This window comes from Tinamus guttatus, unplaced genomic scaffold, assembly GCF_059628265.1.
Source record: "Tinamus guttatus ecotype Peru unplaced genomic scaffold, ASM5962826v1 Tinamus_guttatus_pri_ptg000659l, whole genome shotgun sequence".
In the NCBI taxonomy this organism is placed as follows: domain Eukaryota; kingdom Metazoa; phylum Chordata; class Aves; order Tinamiformes; family Tinamidae; genus Tinamus; species Tinamus guttatus.
This window is the reverse complement of record NW_028289193.1, coordinates 3,533,655-3,555,833: the sequence shown is the minus strand read 5'-3', so window position 1 is coordinate 3,555,833 and position 22,179 is coordinate 3,533,655. Positions and strand designations below refer to the sequence as shown.

The 22,179-nt window shown below is 39.1% G+C and overlaps 1 protein-coding gene across 7 annotated transcripts in view; it reads left to right on the top strand.

Annotated features, from left to right (window-relative positions):
* OXR1 (oxidation resistance 1) overlaps positions 1–22,179 on the top strand; it is a 187,731-nt gene that overhangs the window by 140,351 nt on the left and 25,201 nt on the right. For all 7 annotated transcript variants that reach the window (XM_088536329.1, XM_088536327.1, XM_088536326.1 and 4 more), the window contains 7 exons: positions 4,773–4,880; positions 6,222–6,341; positions 10,603–10,755; positions 14,210–14,394; positions 15,406–16,181; positions 19,093–19,261; positions 21,862–22,024. In XM_088536329.1, the coding sequence (XP_088392455.1) occupies positions 4,773–4,880; positions 6,222–6,341; positions 10,603–10,755; positions 14,210–14,394; positions 15,406–16,181; positions 19,093–19,261; positions 21,862–22,024 (1,674 nt within the window). The remainder of the gene's footprint in view (positions 1–4,772; positions 4,881–6,221; positions 6,342–10,602; positions 10,756–14,209; positions 14,395–15,405; positions 16,182–19,092; positions 19,262–21,861; positions 22,025–22,179) is intronic.

Here is a 22,179-nt window from a genome sequence, read left to right as displayed (position 1 = left end):
TACCACAACATGCCTAAAAATAGTTGGGAAAATTGACTACCTTGTCCTACCTTGACTTCAGCAAGGCTTTCGACACAGTCTCCCGTAACATCTTCATAGGAAAGCTCCGGAAGTGTGGACTGGATGAGTGGACAGTGAAGTGGATTGAGGACTGGCTGGATGACAGAGCTCAGAGGGTGGTGATAAATGGGGCCAAGTCTGGTTGGCAGCCTGTGGCCAGTGGTGTCCCACAGGGTTCAGTACTGGGCCCGCTGCTCTTCAACTTGTTCATCAGTGACTTGGACGAGGGCACAGAGGGCACCCTCAGCAAGTCTGCAGGGGACACCAACCTGGGAGGAGTGACCAACACCCCCGAGGGCTGCGCTGCCATTCAGAGGGACCTAGACAGGATGGAGAGTTGGGCAGAGAGGAACCTCATGAGGTTCAACAAGGACAAGTGCAGGGTCCTGCACCTGGGGAGGAATAATCCCAGGGACCAGTGCAGATTAGGGGTTGACCTGCTGGAAAGCAGCTCCACAGAGAGGGATTTGGGAGTCCTGGTTGACAACAGGTTAACCATGAGGCAGCAATGTGCCCTGGTGGCCAAGAAGGCCGATGGGTTCCTGGCTGCATGAGGAGGAGCGTTGCCAGCAGGTGGAGGGAGGGGATCCTGCCCCTCTGCTCAGCTCTGGTGAGGCTGCACCTGGAGTATTGGGGGCAGTTCTGGGCTCTCCAGGACAAGAAGGACATGGAGCTTCTGGAGAGGGTCCCACATAGGGCCACAGAGATGATTAAGGGACTGGAGCATCTGTCTTATGAGGAAAGACTAAGCGAGCTGGGCCTGTTTAGCCTGGAGAAGAGAAGGCTGGGAGGAAATTTGATCAACATGTTCAAGTACCTGAGAGGAGAATGTAGGGAGGATGGCTCTTTTCTGTGGTGGCTAGTGATAGGACAAGGGGTAACAGGTACAAGCTGAAACCCAGGCAGTTCCATCTTCCTGTGAGGGTGCCAGAGCCCTGGCACAGGCTGCCCAGAGAGGCTGTGGAGGCTCCTGCTCTGGAGATCTTCAAACCAGCCTGGATGCCACCCTGTGCCCCTGCTGGAGCATGGGTTGGACTGGATGATCCCTAGAAGTCCCTTCCAGCCCTAAGCATTCTGTGTGATTCTGTCACAAAATACGGTCAGGTGTAACTCTAAATCTGATATTCTAGTTCAGTTAGTAAACATCCCGTCTCTTGCCACCATGTATGTACTCCAGTATGCAGGATTCCAAGGAAAACAAAGCATTAAGGTTTCCTTTATTTATTTTTACATTAGTAATGTAGCAGCATGTATCACTTCCTTGTGAATTCTATTTGCAGTAAGCATAAAGAGAGCTTCTAAAGGAGCCGTGTGTATGTGTGGAACATGTTGCATTTCAGCTCCACAAGATAAGTATTCTGCCTAGACTTGTGAATTTCAGTTGTAAGATATTTCAGTAAGATATTTCAGTAACATCAAATTTTCAGAGCTTTCATTTGTTTGGTACATATGTTTTAGTATAATACAAACACCTAACCTCTTGGGTCTAGTGGTTATATTCGCTGTACATACAAAACAGGCTTCCTAACAACTGTGATAGCTTGCAAGCACTATCATTCATGTCTTTATCATACAGAAAGAGATGAACTTGGGTTGATTTCTGCCTTTGTCTTAACTGTTTCTCAAAGCAGCAACATTTTCTAGGTATTTTTTAGCATTGTGGAAAACTTGTGGGTGTTCCATGGGGTGTGTATGTGGTTTTTTGTTTGTTTTAATATGTATACATATATGTATATATAAGCTTTTTTTAATGACTGCATATTTCCTTAAGGGGGAAGGTTTTATAATTGATATTCCTGAAACTTAGATTGAGGCATAATCTTATTGATGCCAATAATAGATTTATTGTGTATGTGTGTGTATATATTCATTTTAAGATGAAATGCAGTTGCCTTTCCATCAGTTTAAAAAACTTCACTGACTTTTAGCTTTATTTTCAGAGACCAAATATGTTGTTATGTTTTTTTGTTTGTTTTTTGTTTTTTTTGTTTGTTTGTTTTTGTCCCAAAAGTGAAGTTCCTAAATCCCTCAAAGCATAAAAATGTAAAGATACCCTCAGGTTTGGTACTGAGGGAAGAAAGCAGTGCTAAGATTGCCCTGGCTAGTAGGTTTAAAAGAATGTTATTCTGGCGACTTCAGTGGCTGCTTGTTTATTTTTACTGTTACTGCTTTGGATGAGCTTGGAACTTTTTTTTCCACTCCCTTTTTCTCTAGGTTAGAATGAAATCTGTACTGATTGGTGTCAAATCCATTAATTCTGAAATTCAGAAGTGAGTTAGTGTTCCAGGTTAAGTTTTGTGTGAAGAATGACAATATGATGTATATAAGCAAAAAAGCAAGTATATCTAATAAAGCAAATAGCTTACGTGGACTTGTTACTAACAGGGATTTTTTTAATAGCATTTTTGCATTTCTTACTTTAACTTCATTGTAGAACAAGCAAGAGACTTCTGGATACAAACACAGCTACTGTCTAGCTCATGTGTTGGAATAGCCTATTGCAAAAGACAAGCAGTGCTGATCGTGGATCAGCAATGATGCTGGCCTCACAGCACTTTAATGACTTCAGCAGGAGCTTTTTGACCCCTCTATTATTCAGAGAGAAAGGATATAGTGCTGGATGTTTATGGGTGTTTGCTCTCAAGTGCAAAGGACTGTACAGCAGAAAAAAATGTTTTTTTGAGAATTAACAAGTAGGCAGTTCTTGCTTATCAGTGGCAAAGGCTCAAATGTGGGATTCTCACCCTCTTTTTTTCCCCTCTGGGGAATTACAGCTGTGGTCTGGACCTGAAGTAGCAGAGAAGCAGCTAATACACAGACGCTGTGCTGCAGCCTGTGACAAGAACTTGATATCAATTAATGAAGGTCACACAAGAAGCCTGATAGGGCAGAGCCTTAAAACTGGGTCTTAAGCATGGGATGATGCTTAGGTGTTTAGAGTTGAGTCAGTCTCTGCAACTAGGTGCAAACTGGGTTAGAAACCAGTAAGAAGTTTCTGTGCTGAGAACAAAGCTACAGTGTCCCCTGAGCTCAGCTTCTTTAAATAAAATTAGAATTTCTGATCTTCTCTTAGCTCATGGGATGTGGGTGGCAAGTGACTGTGAAATAGGAGGTAGTTTATTGGACTTTTGAAGGCATGTGAGCACCTGAATTATTATTGCCATGATGTTTGCCCTTTTTTTTGAGAGCCGGGAAAAGATGGGTGTCTGCTCACATGTTCCTAGAGAAATCGTGGATTTTGCTTTCAGATATAGGGCGGCTTGGAAGGAGAGTGTTAAAGGCTGTTTCCTCTTGTCCCCACCAGCCTTTGTGTTCTAGGTATAACCCTGCACGTGAATCTGTTTCTTGGTGCTTCATTTCAAAGCCGGGCCTTGGGTTCCTGTCTGAGTGTCACTTTTGAGCTCTCTTCAGCCTAGTCTTGCCCAAATCTGGGCAATTTAACAAATGTGGATCATAATGATTGCATATTACTTTGTGTCTTTTGCCCGACTCTAAAATGATTTTTTGGGGAGTTGCTTTTACTATGTGTAAAGTTAACTGTTAAAAATCAGTTAATGTAGCCACACTCTGGTATTTCTAAGGCTTTAGTATAGCTCTGCTCAATACTTTTTTTCCTCTGCTTCCTCACTCCTCCCAGCCTTCCCACTGCTCTGACTCTTCCTTAGTTAGTTTTGACACTGTTCAGGTATCAAAAGTGTGTTTTGTTTATTTTTTGTGGCTTTTAGACGATTAGTTTTTGAATATTGCAAAACAGCATCTTCATAAATTCTGATTCCTGTGTGTGTGGAATGAAAACTAATGGGGAAAAAAAGAGTAAACTCCAGTTGCAGAGCTGTAAAGACAATTAAGTGTATTAGCATATCAGTGGAGAGTTTGGTTTTAAATTAGTTATTTTAAGTAACTTTGCCAGCTGTTAATCTGGCAAAACTTGAAGGCAGTTGGGACCCTAGTCTGTAGTGACTCTTTGAAGGTGTTTATCCACTGAGACTCCCCTGCCTCCCCCAGCCAACGTGAATACAGGCAGTGCTGTGCAAGTGGAAAAGGGATAATGTGATTTACATACAATTAAACAGGAAAGAATTACTTGAAGAAAGGGAATGGCTTGTATTGGATAGATTTTTAGGAGACAGAGTGAGAATAAGAACTTTGAAAATTTTTCAAAAACCTTATTTGAAAATCACCTGCTTCTAGTACTTATGGTCCATTAGCTGTTGCACTAGCTGATTTGTTTTGCTCCAAATTTTTTGAACTTGGTAATGCTCTTACTGAAAAATCAGATTAACAGAAGGTAATTTCAATAGGAAGAGTGTGTGTTAGCATTTATGTAGATTGTTTCAGCTTTCCTCTAAAGTTGAACAGGGGAAAGGAGTGAAGAGGGAGAATGAGATATTCCGTGAAACTAGTCACATAGTGGCCCGGGGGTACCCAGCAGTAAATTCCCAGGTCAAAAGTTCTGCTCTGGTGTTTGAGCCCTCCCCAGTGTGTGCAAGTGACACTCGTGACTACCAAAGGCAGAAGGGGAAGGCAGATGTCTTCACACAACCCTGCAGGCAACTAATGTTCGACTGTTTATGTTCTTGAGTAATCATAAGATATGCAAGTTTAAAGTTCATGAAAATCTCAGAAAAACTGGTTTTCGTGTGGTAAAATTCATAAAGCATTATTAAAACTAACTGCTTTGGGTTTGTTTTCTCCCCCCACAATTGATACAGGTGGAATCGAGAGATACGTTAAACAGTATTGCCCTGAAATTTGATACAACACCCAATGAACTGGTCCAGTTAAATAAGCTTTTCTCCAGAGCAGTCGTTCCTGGGCAGGTACTATTATATTGTTTGTGTTACTTATAGCATTGAACACAGAAGAGGAGTGTTTTTTTTTTTTTTTTTTTTTTTTTCTCCCTTTCCTCCTTACTTTCTGCTTCTACCAGGGAAAGTGTTAAAGTTCTTCCACTGATTTTTCACATTGGCTTTATATAAAACTTTAATTTCCTTGAAGTTGAATTCTTTGCATCTATTAAACAACTACCTAAAAAGGAAAATGCGATGAAACTACCTGCTTCTCCCAGATAAAATCAGGGGGTTCTTAGCTTGAAAACGGAATGTACTTAATGATATAATGACACTTAAGTATAAGCTAAATGGCCACCCTGCAAGAATAGCAGGCTGTGGATCAGCTCTTGTTCAGAGGATAAATTCAGAATACAGCACACAGGCAACGTTCCTGACTCTGTTGATGCCTGCTTATTCTATATAAATTGTTGAAAGTTTTCACTCAGTCTTGAAAACTTGCCATCTCTTTTACCTGGAGCATAAGAATTACCACTTTTTCTTCTTATGACTCACCGTTGCTTACTTCTCCCTCTCCCCCGTTCTCCCTTCACCTTCAACTTTTTACTTCTCTTCAAAAGCCAAGCCTGGAAACAAGTCAGCAGCTACCATATTAGATGAAGCTATTTGATAATAAGCCCTTTTTTAAAAAAAAAAAAAAAAAACATAATGTGTATTTATTTCTAATTGCTGAAGAACTTTGTCTACATAGCTTGATAGCCTACCACATCAAAGATTAATGTATTTAAGGTGTGAATAAACTGAATTAACTTTAGCTTTTCAAATTCAGTGCTAAGAGCCACATCTGTAAACTTGTTTTCCAGGCTGCTTCTTGGCTATTTAAATAGTAAAATAACAACACGAGAAGTAATCAGTCAGTAATCTGCTTTCCACACTGGATTGGGTGGCTCTGACATGTTGTATACTTTTAATGCTTTCTTTGAGCTTTATTTATTTATTTATTTTCCTTCCTTCCCTCAGTTACTTTGACTAAAGACTAATCTTATCTTAAGATGGCATTTATAACCTTTGAAGCTTTAAGCATTTTGTTTTGGTGCTGTGCTATTGTGTAAAATTTCCTTTATGAGAAAGTTAAAGGATTAAAATTGCTCTTTTTGAAGGGGTGATTGTGGTAGAGTTCACAAATGACTCTCTCCTGTAATTATATATCTCTGTATGCATATAAAAGTACATCTAGGCACATATATAAATAAACTAGGACAGAACTAATTTTGTTTTAGCTTGTTTTGAGAAAGCATAGCAAATATACGTGAGCTAGTGGGAAAGTTAAACTGAAAGCATAACTTCTAACGACGTTATATCTCTTTATAGATTTTGTATGTTCCTGACCCAGACTACATTTCTAGTGTGGACAGCTCCCCTTCTCTAAGTCCTATAAGTCCCTTATCACCTACATCTTCAGAAGCAGAGTTTGACAAGGCTACAGTCAATGTATGTATACCTGTTGTGATTAAAATGAATTTTCCCTTTTGAGATAACCAATGTGAATATAATGCTTTCTTCTAAGAACGTTTTCTCATTCTGGGGAGAATGTTGGAGTTGAAAACTAAAATGGTGCCTTCTTTTAAGGGAAGTTTTCTATATGAAAACTGATGGGTAAAATAATTTGTAGCAGAGTACTATCTTTCCACATGATACCCTGAATACTTTTTCTGGTTGCATTTGCTTTTGATCTCACCTCTCAAATAGTTACACACTTTTTCTCCAATCCTTCTGATATTTTACTAACAGTGATATGTTGATGAGGCTACTCAAGCAGCTAAACTTCAAGGTTTCTGCCCTCCATAGAGGAGGGGAGGTTGTCTCCATTTTGCTTGATGGAACTGCTTCAGTCAAGGGCTGATTATAAAGGTGATGTTAGCCCGTCTTTATTCAGTGGGTCTTCCACCTTTTAGATGCTAAAATTACGGAGCCATTGAGGCTGTCCTGTAATTCGGTTGAATGAGGATGTCAGCTGGGCGCTAGATTTACAAAAGCATGCTTTTTCCAGGCTTACTGTTACTATTTTGCTATTATCAGAATTTCATGAGACAAACTCAAGCCAGAAAGATGCAGTCTGTGGAACTTCAGCTTCTGCAATTCTGGCCTCATTCAGTTGCTCCTATATGCCAGTCCTATTATTTTTCTGGCTAAGATCCTTTTCCCCAGGTAACAGCCCTTGCCAATACTTAATACAGTATCTGAATAAGCTGTTGGGCATCTCTTCCAGCATTCTGTGCTAAAATCCAGCATGGGCTTTAAAAGATTTTAAAGGAGATTTGATAGTGTGACGTGGTAGTTACGCGTGTGAGGGGGAGCAGTGTTGATTCTTCTAAAAGTTACCATATACTTTTGCTGTTCTGTACATTTGATTTGACATAGTGTGGCTATTTTTATAAGATATTTTTGTTTTCAGTTGTAGCAAACAATTTTTTCTATATTGTATAACAAAAAAGGTTTTGTAGCAGAGTAAATCGATTAGATTAGTGAGCAAGAATATGTTGAAGTCTGTCTCGAAGTGATTCTACGTGCTAGCATAGGACTAACCATGTAGTGCAAGTGAAAAGTTGCTCAGGAGGAAAATAAAGCACTAGAAAAAACAACCCTCTTGCTATAATGAGCTGGATGTGTCATGTGAGGTTATCATCTTCATCTGCTGGTTCTTGTGGGTTACTTTGTATGTGTATACTTGCTTGCATATACTAGATAACAGAGGCTGAATGGGGCAACATTAGCTTTTCTTCTTTGGCAGTGGGAGGAGACTTGGTTTCACTGATTAAATTCACATCTCTTGTATGAAGAGTTGAAACTACAGGTGAGGAAAAGTATCTGGTACTTCTTACTACATGCTGTGAATCACTACAGGCTGTTCTTTCAGTGCTTCAGGAGTTATCAAGTGAATGAACAACTTGACAAAATAAATAATGGTGTTGAAGCTTCTATTTCCAAGGCTTTTTAACTCTATTTGGGCAAGGAAAAGGTGTTCCTAGGTATAGTTCTTCCAAAAAAAAAAAATAATAAAAAAAATCAGTTGTGCCCTTTTTTTTTTTTTTTTTTTTTTTTTTTTACCAGTCTTTGGCAACGTACATACGCTTTGAGAAGTTAAAGTTGGAGGCTTATTTACTACTCTTTATAGTTCCTGTTTTTCTATATCGCTTTCTCCTCTTTACTGATTAACCTTATAAAAGAGAGCAATATTAGCATATGTTCTCTATTTTTTTTGTATTTAAATGTCTACATTCTCTAGCTCCCCTCTAATTTTGACTCCAGGTTTGTGGTTTAGCTCCATGTGACAAATCAAAGACAATATGTTACTCTTTGAAGAGGCTCTATCTTCTGTCTTTTGGCATCCTGGTTGAAATAGGTCACTTCCTCCCTAGAAACTGCATGAGATGAGCAGGGAACATCAGTCTGAAAAGGCTCTTTTGCCTCAGCAGAGGCTCAGAAGTTGAGCTGTTGTGTTTTACTCCTTCATTTCCATTTTATCAAGCATTAGAGTCATCTGACAAAAGAGCAGCAGAGTCATCTGACAAAAAATACATCAATGCCTGGTCAGTGAAAGCCCTGTGTGGTGCTTGTCCTGTACTACTTTGCATAGCTAAGATACCAATGTCTTATTGAAATAAGCTTGTTTTTTCTTATTATTTTTTATTTTTTTGTCAGTCTACTTGTAAGCAATTAGCTTAAATATAGAGCTTTCCTATGCTCTTGGTTATGTGAAGGGTGTCCTCATCTGATGCATGAATTTAAGCTCCCAAAGTCTTCAGTACCTACAAAACTCAAAATCCAGTTCAAAATAGCATGTAGTGACAAGAATGTTGTCATTTAAATCTGAGGAATCTGCCACCAATATTGCCCCAACTTGTGTGGCATAGGAATATGAACAAGAAATAGCCAGTATATTTCCAGGGTGTCTGGATATCATCTGGGAACTTTTGGATCTGCTCTTAGAGTTATAAGCTGTTGCGAAGGTGACAGCTTATAGTTTTTGAACGAAGGGCTTATGTGGAAATAAAACTCATACCCAGGAAGGCTGCTTTTTAACTGTATCACCATTAACTTTTATTTCATTTTTTATAAAAAATACAGTTTTCTGCTGTAAGATTTGGATGTGGGTATGTTTGTTTGTTTGCCTTTATTTTTCCCCTCCCTAGGATGGAAAGAAGCGAGCAGAGCAAAGGCTAAAATAGTGCCAGAGAGATGTTATACAGGAAACTATAGCATGTGCATCTCCTGATGGGGCCAAAAACAGTTGGGATAATCTACACTAGTGACCTGCATAGAAAAGCATAAAAACAAAGGGGACATAGAAATAACTATTTTCTTTGCAGATAGTGTGATCTTATTAATAACCACAAGTAACAGCTCCATATGGAACAGAAGTCTGTAAATGCTGATAAACTCCAAGCAGTGCTGTTGACCTGGGAAATGGTCTTTGGCGAAGTCTCTCTTCTGTATATGTAGTTTTTATTTAAAGACAATTTTTCATTGTTGGGGTTTGGACTTTCTTGTTTTCATTTAAAAAAAAAAAAGTCTTGTTCACAGGCTTCTATGTTCATATGTTGATCACTTTTGATGTGCAGATAGCAGAATAAATGACATTCCCCCACCATTTGCCTGAGGAGGTCATGAAACAGATTCTCTTGGAACTTAGGTCAGAGCCTATGAAAAACACAGAGGTGCCTGGGAGCAGCAAGCATGGATTTGCCAAGGGTAAATCGCACCAGATCACCTACCAGGATGGGGAGGCTGGCTCAGTAGCTGAGGGGAGAGCAGTGGATATTTGCCTTGAGGAGAGCAGGGCTTTGGCATTATCCTATTGCTGCTGTAAATACATGGGTAGTGCAGACTAGGAAAGCAGGTGGAGAACTGACAGCATCTTGACTCTGTGATTCCAGATGTTTTTTGGTGGGGATTTGTTTGGCTTTTTATGGGGTGCAGGGTAAACAGTTAAAATCCTTTGGCTGTTACTTGGGCCATTTTTTTTATTTATTAATCAGTGACCCAGGCAGTGGGAGTGAGCTGGCCATCAGGTTAGAGAGACAAGAGTCAAGACCTTCTTAGAGGTGCTCAGCAGAAGCACGTGGATGGTGACAGTCACTAGTTGTCTTGCAAGCAGTCCTGGTTAGGATATTGGGAAGTGCTTTTTCATAATGAGGATATTAGGTGCTGGGACAGGTTTCTTGGAGTGTGGCATCTCTCCAGCCTTGAGGACTTCAACTCAACTGGGAAGGCCATGTGCAACCTGATCTATGCCAGACCTTGGCCTGCTTTGAACAAGAGGTTGGACTGGAAGCCCTTCAGAAGACTCTTCTAACCTGAAGTAGTAGCAGGTATTATAAAAGAGTAACAGCACTGAAGGGTTTTGTTTATTAAAGCTGAGAAATCATCTTTTCTGCTGAATACCTGTCACTCAAATTTTTCCTGTCAGAATATTTCAGATAGCTTGTGTGAATCATTATTGTTTTGTTGTTTGTTCCAAGGTAAATTCTGAATATCCCTGCCCACTTGCATTTGTTATTCTGGACTTGTGAAGCTGCGTTTCATCGGTTACGTTAACTGTCAGGTGAAAGCAGTCCTTTAAAGAGCAGTGAATTTGGAAATCTGTTTTGCAATTGCTTTCATGTCGAAGTAAGAACAAAAAGTGCCTGACGATCTCTTAAAGTTCATATTGACAAGGGCAGGCTGATAAGTTCTTTATGTTCTCTTCTAGGATCCAGATGGAGTCCAACAAAAAGAGCCGGCTGCTTCACCAGCACTTTCATGTGTTCGTCCTACAAGGGTGGTATCCTCCACCTCTGAAGAGGAGGAAGCTTTTACAGAAAAGTTCCTCAAAATTAATTGCAAGTACATCACTAATGGCAAGGTACTTCAGCACTCATGTTTCAGCACTTTGAACTCTCTTACTGTATTAAATGGAAAAATACAGCACCCTTAAAATAAAAACATAGAACAAGACCTAGTGACAGATAGGTAGGTAGACCAAATTGGAACAGGCTATATACATTTCTCACCCCTCTGTTTTCTTTGGGTTCCCAGGGAACTTGTCTGTTAGTTATAATAAATGTGCAATTCATTAGAAATGGATATCCCTGAAGCAAAGGCAAATCTTAGGTGTTGAGGTCAGGAAGTCTCCTTGGTGCCATATGTTAGTATTTCTTATCAGTAATTCCTTTTGCTAAGAGTGGATAAGCACATGGCTGAAACACTAAGAAAATAATTAGGTGGGTAGTTTCACTTCTGTTTTTCTAAAGCAGAGCATAGAATAGAATTAACCTCCAAACTTCCCTAGGACGTGTAGCGTGGCAGAAACCTTGGCTTTGCAGTTCTAATGGCAGTTCTCTTGGTGGTGTCTTTACACAAATGCCTAGGGGATTTGGCCAAATGGTATTTGATTAATTTGATTTCAGCTCATAACTGCACAAGTCATGTGGATTTTAGAGATTCAAAATTCACAGGAAAATTGGGTATCATGCTCTCTCACCCTGCCAAAACCTGCCTCTTTACTAGACACTTCAATCCTGAAAAATCATACCTTCACTCAAGCTAAGTGAATGCACACAAACTCATTTACTTAATTTAGTCTTCACATGAAATTTGAGTCTACATGTATAAATGCTGCTGATTATGCTCCTCAGAAAGGGGAGGAAAACTTAAAATTTTATAGGTACTATAAAACAATGTTTTATGGATTTAGAGCACATATTTGAAGTCCCAGTCAGAGATTTCCTAAATCAAAATCTACCGAAAAACTCCTCTCAATGTGTTAAAGTGCAATATAAGAAAAGGCTCTGGTTAAGATAAAACTTTGCATTTGCATGCTTTTAAAGACTGATTTTTCTATATACACTTAAAGTTGTTCTTAGTCACACTTGTTTCCTGTGTAATCTTATCTTGGGGAATTCCCATATGCTGGTTGGAGCGTGGGAGCTCTGGCTCTGGTTGTGGCCACTGTTGGAGACTTGTTGTGCCCAGTTAGACATGGGCTAGTGTGAAGGTGCCATGTTAGGTCCTACAGCACAGTGACCTGCTGTTTATCACGTACATAGCAGGCCCTTCCCAGCAGTCCTGGTTCTTGCTTCATCCAAGCATGAGCCTCTTGGGATTTTGAATCTTTTCATTATCCATCAGTATTTTCAGTATTCTTCTGCAGGGGGGAAAAAAGCTTCCTCCACCAGTTCCCAGTTCTCTGCACTGTTCACTGGGAAGCCAAAGAATGTCCTGAAGGTGGTCCCTTTCCAGAATTTTATTTGGAATAGAATTTAGGCTGTTGTCCTTAGTGCCTCAAAGGTAAGAGGAAGTAAAGAAAGGAAGGTAAAGGGCACTATGCTGCCAGTTTTATGCTGGGCCTCAGTGCTGTCACACTTCTGGGCACTTGTGGAACAGCTGAGCCATCTTCTGTCACAGTGCACTGCTGTGCACGAGTAACCACGTAAACCTATTCAGAACCTAACATGAATTTGTGGTGCTGGAGTGCCAAGAGTTCATCACAGCTTCACTGAGACAATAGTTGTGAATTACGTGTCGAAATGCTGACAGGGAAGTTTGTCTGGTCTGTAATGGCAAACTGACAAAGAAATCAAGCTTTAGTAATTCTTCCATGACTGTTTTAGTTTTAGCTTCATTAATGCAAAGCTGTGGTACACACTGCCAAAGAGGGGAGCTCTTTCAGCTTTATCATCCAGGAAAGGCTGATGAGCAGTTGTTGACTGGCAGTTTGCTACGTATATGTATGTTCCCCCTGACCATGCGTTGTTCAGATGTTACCCATTTTTTCTCATTGGATCAATAGCACTTGGCTTGCTGTCCATGCTGGCAACTCAGTCTGAGTAATACAGATCTCACAGGTTGTAAAGAAGCTTTTGTCCTGCAAAAAAAATTGGCAATAAAGACGGAAGCCCTCTGTCTTACGGAGGAGCAGCAGAAGCTGTTAGAGAAACCTTGGTGACGTGGCATGTCTGAGAAAGGGGTAGTTAAAATTTGGGACTAAAAAACTTTGTCATAAAATAAAGTGAACAAATGAAGACAAAAATCTTAGCCTGGAAAAGAAGACTTCTCTACAGCACCTGATCAGTGATTGCTGATACTGAGGAATACATAATTTTAGATGCTGGTGGTGTTCCTCAAAATCTTTACGTTAAAGCGGCCATGCACCTCTTCTGCTCTGCTCCCATCTTTTTCCAGCTCTCCAGCCTGCCCGTTTTGAAGGGGATAGTGTGACACGTGGGCAGTGGAAGGTGGATAGTTTTGGTCCTGAATTTTCACCGTGGTGTTATTTGCATAGGTTTTTGGGTGCTTTCATCCTTTTGGCCCGAATGGCTATAAAGAAATACTTGTTTGCTGCTGTTCAAACTGCAGCTCGTCTTCGAACAATAAAGGAGATTGCATGAATAAGCTTTTGCTTTTTGTAATACTAAGGAGGTCCTTATTAGCACATCTCAGAAATATGTAGCTTAACTTAAAGAACTGAAGGGTCACTAACATCCTACTAAAAGTTGATTTTCCTGTGGTTAATTTTAAGCTTGCGAAAAGGTCACTTCTTTTAATGGGCAGAACTGCAAACTTATTTTCATGGGCAACTGACTAATACTGTGCTTTTCCAACTGCTCAAGAGTTCAATGTGTAATGAATTATCTTGACATCTGCTGCTTAAGAACCCCTTAAGACCTATAAGAACTTCTTATATTATGAATATCACATTCCTTTACACTTTTTAAACTTAAAAAGTTTAAAGTATACGCTTATGTGTATGCTACAGCAATATCGTTATGATTAAATTCATCCAAAACTGCATCTTGATGCTGTTTGTCATGAAAAATCTTTAATATTTTTAAACTAATTTTCTTCTATAAACTTGTCTAAGTGAGCAATAGGTCTATTAAGTCAGAATGATCTGAATCAGTTACTCCTCTTACTGTTGTGTAAAGAAAATGGAGGCAAATGACTGTGATCTTTCAGTTTTTGGAATTAAAGAGCTAGAGGAAGGCTCTAATAAAATTTATCTGGGAAGAAGATAATTTTGGGCAGCTGCTTAGCATATCCTTTAAGTGTTCAAGTAACTTTATTTTACTCAGCACAATTACTAAGCAGCTGTGCAGAACAGAGCTGCTTCGTCTTGGGAGAAGCAGGCAGTATTGATCAGCTTCTATAGAAAAAATACGTGTTTTAGATGTGACAAAGCATGAGTAATTGTGGTTGATGACTAGTAAAAGCTGCTCAAATATTGAAATGTGAAGATTATTTAATTAAAAATACTTCAAGAAAAAGAAACCTGGAACACTACAGAGAGAACTTACCAATTGTTCTCCCTCTCATTTTAGGGAACAGTCAATGGTGTGCTGCTAGTGACGCCAAATAATATAATGTTTGATCCTCATAAAATGGATCCTCTGGTCCAAGAGAACGGCTGTGAAGAGTATGGCATCATGTGTCCAATGGAAGAAGTGATGTCAGCTGCTCTGTATAAGGAAATTGTGGACAGCAAAATTAAGGATTCATTAACCATGTAAGACAGAAGAGTGTTTATGAAGCTTTGAACAAATATGAACTGTAGCCCTGTTGGTAATAACATGAAACTAGAACAAACACTTTTTTCCTCCTTTTTAAAGAAGAACATCCAAGATTGGCCTGGAGAGGCCCTCAAGAATTTGCATTATCTTACGTTCTATATAGTGTACAGAATATCTTCCATGTATAGATTTCCAGTATCCTCCAATCATGTCTCTATAAAAATCTGTATACATTGTTTGTTAGAAAGTGCTCTAGGACCTCTTCCATCTCCTTTGACCACTATGAAATTGCTAATGGGTCCATTTTTGTCTTTATGTCAATTTAAAAAGTGATTTACAGAATGGAAACTTGAACAATTTTAGAATTAAAATTTCCTCTTTACTTACAAAAATATACTTGAAAATACAGAATTTTACGAACTTTGTGAACCTTAGATTGTGCTTGTCCAGAAGCACCAGTTTTTGTTGTAGTTACTAAATGATGCAGAAACAGCTTTTTGTAATGCGTGGTGAGATCTACTCTGGTTCCTGCAGATCTGCAACAAATATTTTAGGTGGTTAAGGTTAGACAAGACTTCCACTGTTCACCTCTTACCAAGGAGCCAAGTGTTGACTTCGTAGCAGAATGGGACGTCTATCTGCTGCTATAGTGGGCTCTTTGGTAGATGTGACTTAGACTGTGGAGAGTCTAAGAGACTCTCCTCTTTGAGATGAGAGTTCTCTAGGATTTATTTTGTTTGTTATATTTTTACACTTCAAGCCTCTCAAACAGGTTGGTGGGTTTTGTTGGAGAACACCTGGTGTTGGGAAGTCACCTGGATCACCTGGGCAAAAGGTCTGCCAGAGACTTGTCTTTGTAAGAATGTAATTTATGCTTGTTTCTTATTCTGGATTAAGCTATTTGAGAAAGGAGGGCATTTTTAAACTGTTTTCAGCATTAAATGGTACTTAGTAAAAAGTTACAATACAAAATGCCTTTTTATTTAACATTCTTATTTGCTTAACAGGGATGTAGAACATCAGTCTGGAAGGGAACTTGGCCATGCCAAGAAAGCTGCAAGGAGCAATACAGATGAAATGGAGTCCAGGGTTCGGGACACAGGCAATGACAGTGCTAGCACTGCCCCCAGGAGCACGGAGGAGTCCCTCTCGGAAGACGTGTTCACGGAGTCGGAGCTCTCTCCAATACGGGAGGAACTGGTCTCCTCGGATGAGCTTCGGCAAGATAAATCTTCTGGGGCATCATCAGAATCTGTCCAAACAATAAACCAGACTAGTGCAGAATGTTTAACCGTTGTTTCAGACTCAAGTGAAGCTCCTAGTGATGTAAAATCCAGCGCTGAACTGACTGTAAATGTTAAACAGTTTAGTACTCCCAGTCTCTGTTCAGAAACTGCTAAAATGTCTCTAAGAGAAGAACAAGAATCTGGTGAAACTGTTGCAGTTCAACAGTCTTTGCAAGAATCCCATCATGGTGAAGAGCAGGGTGCTCGGGCAGAAGACCAAGATTCCACACTAGGCAATGACCCAAAGGGGGAGAGGAAGGCAGGAGAGGAATGTTCCCCTTGCAAAGGTACCACAGACTCTGAAAAGGAGACAACTGGCAGAGGAAAAACGATGCAAGAGCCAACTCAAGACTCGGAAATAGAAGTCGAAGAACTTCGGAAACTCTGGAAGACCCACACTATGCAACAAGCCAGGCAACAGAGGGAGCATTTGCAGCACGATTCACGGAAGGAGGCAAGTCAGAAGAGCATGGCCGTGGGAGACGGGCAGGTAGAAGGTAAGGGATTCGGTGTTTATAGGCACAAATTTGTAATATTTGCATCCGGTTCCTCATAATTTTCCCTTCCTTAGCTTTTACTCACTATGTATATCATTCTGTAGATTACATATTTGCTTGTATTTGTCCTTGGCTTCAGCGATAATAAGCTATGCTTTTTAATAATTTTGAAAATTGTTAAGAAATTGAAAACATAGATACTTCTATTTCTGACTTTTTTTCCTTATTGAAATGGCATTTGTCATTTTAATTCAATATCGTTTTTAATGAAGTTTTAAATAAACCAGACTCATGAGGCACTGGTCATGAGCTCTATTAAAAATACTCCTTGGCAGTCAGCTAACTGGTGTAAATCTTGATCCCAAAGTATGTGTACATGAATGTATATCACTGAATGAGTTAGCATCTTGGAATATGAGCACTTTGACACTTACTCAAGGCTTAACATGAAACTGTTTGAGACTTAAATAGTTTTTTTGGAATTTGTTTTACTTCCATCTTGACATTCTTGCTGACTAGAACAAGGTGAAATGTATGTAAAGCATTTCTAAGTATAAATAAGAGCCAGATAAAAAGATGTTAATAATAAGCAATGAATGTGGGAAACATGTAGACTTTTATTTCCTTGAGTACTGTTATTGCTCTGTAAGAGTCAGGCCCAAGTAGTATTATCTGGTGAATGTCTTGAGAAATCTATTGAAGTTACTAAATACATCTAAAAGTCTTCTCTCTTAAGCAAGCTAAGATGATGCTCCTGAGTGTATTTTATTTTGCCTTTTAAAAAAAATCCCTAGGCCGCTTTCAGATGTCTTTTAATCTCATTATTGGAGGTGAACTAATCATTTTAGTTGTACAGTGTTTGTGGACTGTAAAGATGTCATAACAAACTCCATTTGCAATGGATATATTTGAAGTGTATCTGCAAGATCAAGTCAACTTCTGTTCATAACTAAAAGCTGAGGTGCTATTGCATGAAAGTGTATATTTTCGATTGGCAGAATAATCTTCCAGTTTCTTCCTTTGCAGTTGAAGAAACTGAATTTTGAAATTTCAAGTCACTCATCCTTGCATCATTCTGTGATGATTTGGCTTTTGCACCATAAACCACCAGAGGAAATCCTCTGCTAAAAACAGCAGCCCTCAGTAGTTGCTGAGGCTGGGACCTCTACCAGTACCAGCACTGCTGCTGTGTTTGCTAACCAATACTGAGGTCAAACGCCTTTGGGGTGGGAAGGACTGTTACTTTTTCTCCAAAAAGCAGGTTGGGTGATGTGAAGCAACCTCAATAGTAGTAGTTGAGGTAGTCCAGAATGGCTGAGGAGGCCGCCTTCAATTCTTGTCTCCTGCTGTCACTCCAGCACCCCCTGGGCCCTCTGATTCTTTTCAGCTTTTACGTAATCTTAGGTTAACCAAAAACATTGAAGCCAAAGCTAGATGTAGTTGGAACTTGTGAAGGATTGTGGTGGTGTGCTGCTATATATGTGTGTGCTGTATTTAAGTGCGATTTCGTCTTTTATGTATTTTACATATAAGAATAACATGAGACTGCTTTGCTACTCAGCTGGCTGGATATTAGTGCAAATTAACAGAAAAATGTATCGGAGAAACAATAACCACCAAGTTTCTTTTCCTGTAGAATTCTATATCAAATATACAAAACCAGTAGACACAAAATATTGAGGAACTTAAGTACTCCACCTGAGGCCATAAGTTGCCTGTTAAACTCTGATTCTGTCTTCTAGGTGAATCTGTATCTTTGATTCCCTCTCAGTACAAATCCAACTTCTCGGAGCTCTTAACTTGGAGAACTTTCTAAACCCTCTCATCTGATGAGCCAAAATCCTGTTTTGTCTTGATTCCTTTTCTTTTTTAACCACTGCACAGAGTTTATGCAAGACTTGCATTGTTTTTTAAACCTGGCGATTATCTTTGAATCTATGCGCTTAGGTAAAGCACTTTAAAATTATAAATGCTGCTGCTGCCCTGTCATCTTAAATATTTAAGGTACAATTCCAGACTAATGCAATAGATAATTAGGAAGCATGTGTGCTCATTTAAATGTTTAGTGGAAAAATTTTTATGTAGAGCAGTGCTCGTCTAAACCTGGAATGGAAAACCTGTTGGAAAAAGCATACAGTAGAGATGTGTGTATATACATGTGTATATATGTGTGGTGATGAGAGTGATGGGCTAATATCAGTACTCTACATGGTGACTGAAAGCAAATTTAAGCTGTGAAAACTCTTGGGAATCCTGGAAAGCTGAAAGACTATGGGACTTCAGAGACAGGTTAAATCCTTTATGGTCTTGAGACTTTTTCCCCTCTATCCCTTAAAAAACCTCTTGTGGCTTTTTTTGTGGAGTTCAGGGCTCTGGCATTTTGACAGTCTGTTTGGCAAGGCAGTAGGGTTGGAAAGACTACTTCAAGCAATGCTGGCAATCCAGACGTTGACTGTGATTGGAATATTCTATTAGTTCCATTAAATATACCGTTGGGGAGAATCCCATACAGCGCTATCCACTGTGCTTGCTTCACCACGATGCATTTATACCTTTGAAATGTTGGAAATAGCTAACAAATTAAACTTGCTCTTAATTCTCCAGCAGTGTGGGTGGTATTTGTTTGTTGGTGCTGGTTTTTTAAGAGTGGGAGGAATGTTCAGTTATGCTCAGGGTTATACTGAGGATACCTTCTGAAATACTTCAAAGTATGGATGAAAGACTGATACAGTGGAGGTATAATACATTGTTGGTATAATTTTCAAGCACTTTTCCACTTGTTATGAAGCTAGTGCAACGTATACTACATGTATATAATCTACATATGTACATCCCCCAGTGCAAAATCGACCAGTAGTTTTGTTTAGCTCTGTTGCACACAGCAGATAATTTGTTTTTTCTTTGCCAATAGGTTCTGGTATAATGAAAGAAAAACGAAGACATCGATCACACAAGTTCCTGCGTCTCAAGGTTGGAAAACCGATGAGAAAAACATTTGTTTCCCAAGCGAGTGCATCAATGCAGCAGTATGCACAGAGGGATAAAAAGCACGAGTACTGGTTTGCTGTTCCGCAAGAAAGGTAACGAGATGGACTGTAAAAATCAACATTTTTTCAAGGTGTCTTTATCAGATGCTTTTTTCTTCACTGCTCTAAGTTAATTTTCAGTGACCATGTATAAAACATGAGGGGCAAACCTCATTTTAATTAGTGGTTTTAGAAGATTGTGGATCTAGAAGATTGTGGATTTAGAAAATTATTTTCTGCCATGGGGTATGTGTATGGTGAATTCTGTGCCTGCAGGACAGAATGAGAGTATGTACGTGTGTGTGTGTGTATGTGTGTGTGTATATATATGTGTGTGTGTGTGCATATATGCACGTCAGGGGAGAAGTTCATAAGGAACCTCCTTTTGATCCTAGCTTGTTAGGTAAGGGTCACTAACCAAAGATGTTGATGTATTTAACAGCTGAATGCCCTCTTACCATAGCAAAGTTTTCCTGACTCTTTGCAGATTTGGAAGCAGGAGAATTGTATTGTAGCTTCCAGAGTCAGAGTTCAGGAGAGGTAGATAGGGTTGCCTAGTCTTTACATCCTTATAAATGGAACATGTAACTCTGCCAGGAAGGGAATTAAATATATTTTTACTGGAAAAAATCTAATTTTCATAGAGCCTAATAAGTGGAATACTGCAGGGTTTTCCTTTACCTTGTGGAAAGATGTTGAAGTTCATAAGTCACCATTTCCTAGTTTGGGAGGGGAAGGGGCAACAAAAACTTTCAAGTTGAATGGGGATTTCTAGGCATTAGGTCTTATGTCCTTTTCAGAAGAGCTTAAAAAAAGAAATATATATATATATATATATATATATATATATATATATATATATATAAAACCCTCTAAGTGGTGAAGATCTCAGTGTCTTGATGCAAATTCCCATCAGAGTGGTTTTGGTAAAGATTATCCTGTCTGGGCTAGGTGATTTTTTTGTTGTTCTGTTCCACTCAATTTATCTTGTTCGTTTGTATTTAAAGACAACCAAAAGTTTCCGCTGTAGCAAAACCATCTGGATCACTTGATTCAAGGGCTTAACGTCTCTTTGGCTTAAGTGCTCTAGCAGCACAAGTGTTATCCTCACCATAAAGCAGAAGTTGTGGTGTCACCTAGTTTAAAAGGAAGGATTCCTGGCTTAGCAGCCTGTATCTGATCTCTCACCTATGAATAGTGTGTGGCTCTGTCTGCTTGGGAATTAGTTATTGAGCCTGTATCCCCCCAATACAGGGTCCAGTTGATTCTTTAAACCAAAGAGATCAGATCACCCATGGCAGGTTTTTCCTGTTTGTTTTCTTACTTCAGTAACTTGCTGAGTTTTGCTCTGTAAGTGCATTTGACTTAGAGTGTTGTTTTTGTTAGGTAATAAGGAAGAGAAGTGTAGATATCTGCCAATTTTACTGCCTTTCAGTGTTCTAATTCCAAAGCTTTAGAAGTTCCTTCAGCATGCATATTTTATATACTTGTTTTAAACTGCTACAACTATATATAAACTTCTAGGCATTTCCTTTTCTTCTCTTGCTTCTTGTAACACTTCTTTCTCTTAACTCTGATATAATTTCGACCTATATAGAGAGACCTCGTCTCACTGTTAGAGAAAAATGCATGGTTGGTTTCTTTCTATTTTCTTTTGTGAGTATCATGCTGAAACTTTTGTTTTTAAGAGCCCTGACTTTGAATGACTGACCCACTTCAGAGGATTTGATACATACCTGTGTAGTAAATCCTTGTAGACAGAGGCAAATCATAGCTGCATTTTTGAGTTTTTGCTGCTCTATGCTACTATTCTTTCAATGTTCAGCTTTCCAGGGGTTTAATAAAAGGATGAAGAAAGTCCAAATATTGTTCTTATTAGCCTGTAGTTCTGAAGTGTCCTTTAGATGAAGAGGTACTAGCTGATTTACTGGGCATCCTTTTTCTAAAAGCGCTGCCTGCCTCGTACACAGAATGCTTAACCAGTACAAATGCCTGTCAGGCTTGTTGTAAACAGCTTCCTTATGGGAATTGGATGTTTTGTTCTTCCAAACGGGAGAACCTTGCCATTTCTGGACATCCTTTAAAAGGAGGTAAACTGAACATCAGTATGTGCTGTAGTATTACAATCAGGGTAATGTATAGTTTGATTAGTTTGTGTATGCACACTTCCAGTGTTGTTTCTCCTGTAATAATCCTTAGGCTCTGTCATTTTTTTTTTTTTTTTTTTACATATCTTCGAATTGTTTAGGTTTTCTTCAGGGTGGAGGAAATAAGGACATACAACCACTTAAATCCAATTTTGTTTATCTTCTACAGAAATCTTTTAAAATGAAATAACTGAACACTTTCTATTGATTTGGAGGAGGTTGTTTTGGTTCTAAGCAGGTTTTCTGTAGGACATGTAACAGTGGAAGGGTTGAACATGTGAGTGCGTGAAGAGACAGCCAGTCAGCTTTATATTACAACTTAGTTGACACTGCAGGAAAAGCAAAACTTACCCAAAAAATGAACAAATAGCATGACGACTATAGTTTTTTCAAATATCCTGAATAAGCTAGTTAAAGTATTATTTTAACTTTAAATTTCACAGTTGTTAGACAAGGTTTGAAGGAGTGGAAAACTTACCTGTGTGTATCGTTATTTGGCTTCTCTAGGACAGACCACTTGTATGTCTTCTTTATCCAGTGGAGTCCTGAGATATATGCAGAGGATACTGGGGAATCCATTCGGGAACCTGGATTTATAGTGATAAAAAAGAATGAGGAGGCTGAAACTAGTGAAGAATCTACTCCTGAAGAAGCTGCTAAAGAATGGGAGGTAAGGAAGAATGCTGTCAGTGATGGCTTTTTTCAATATATACTTGGAAATACTTGGTACATCTTAACTGTTTTTATGAGTATTTAAATAAAACTGGACACAATCATAATTGTTTAATTGTGCCATTCTAATGCTTTGCTCTAGCATCAGTTCAG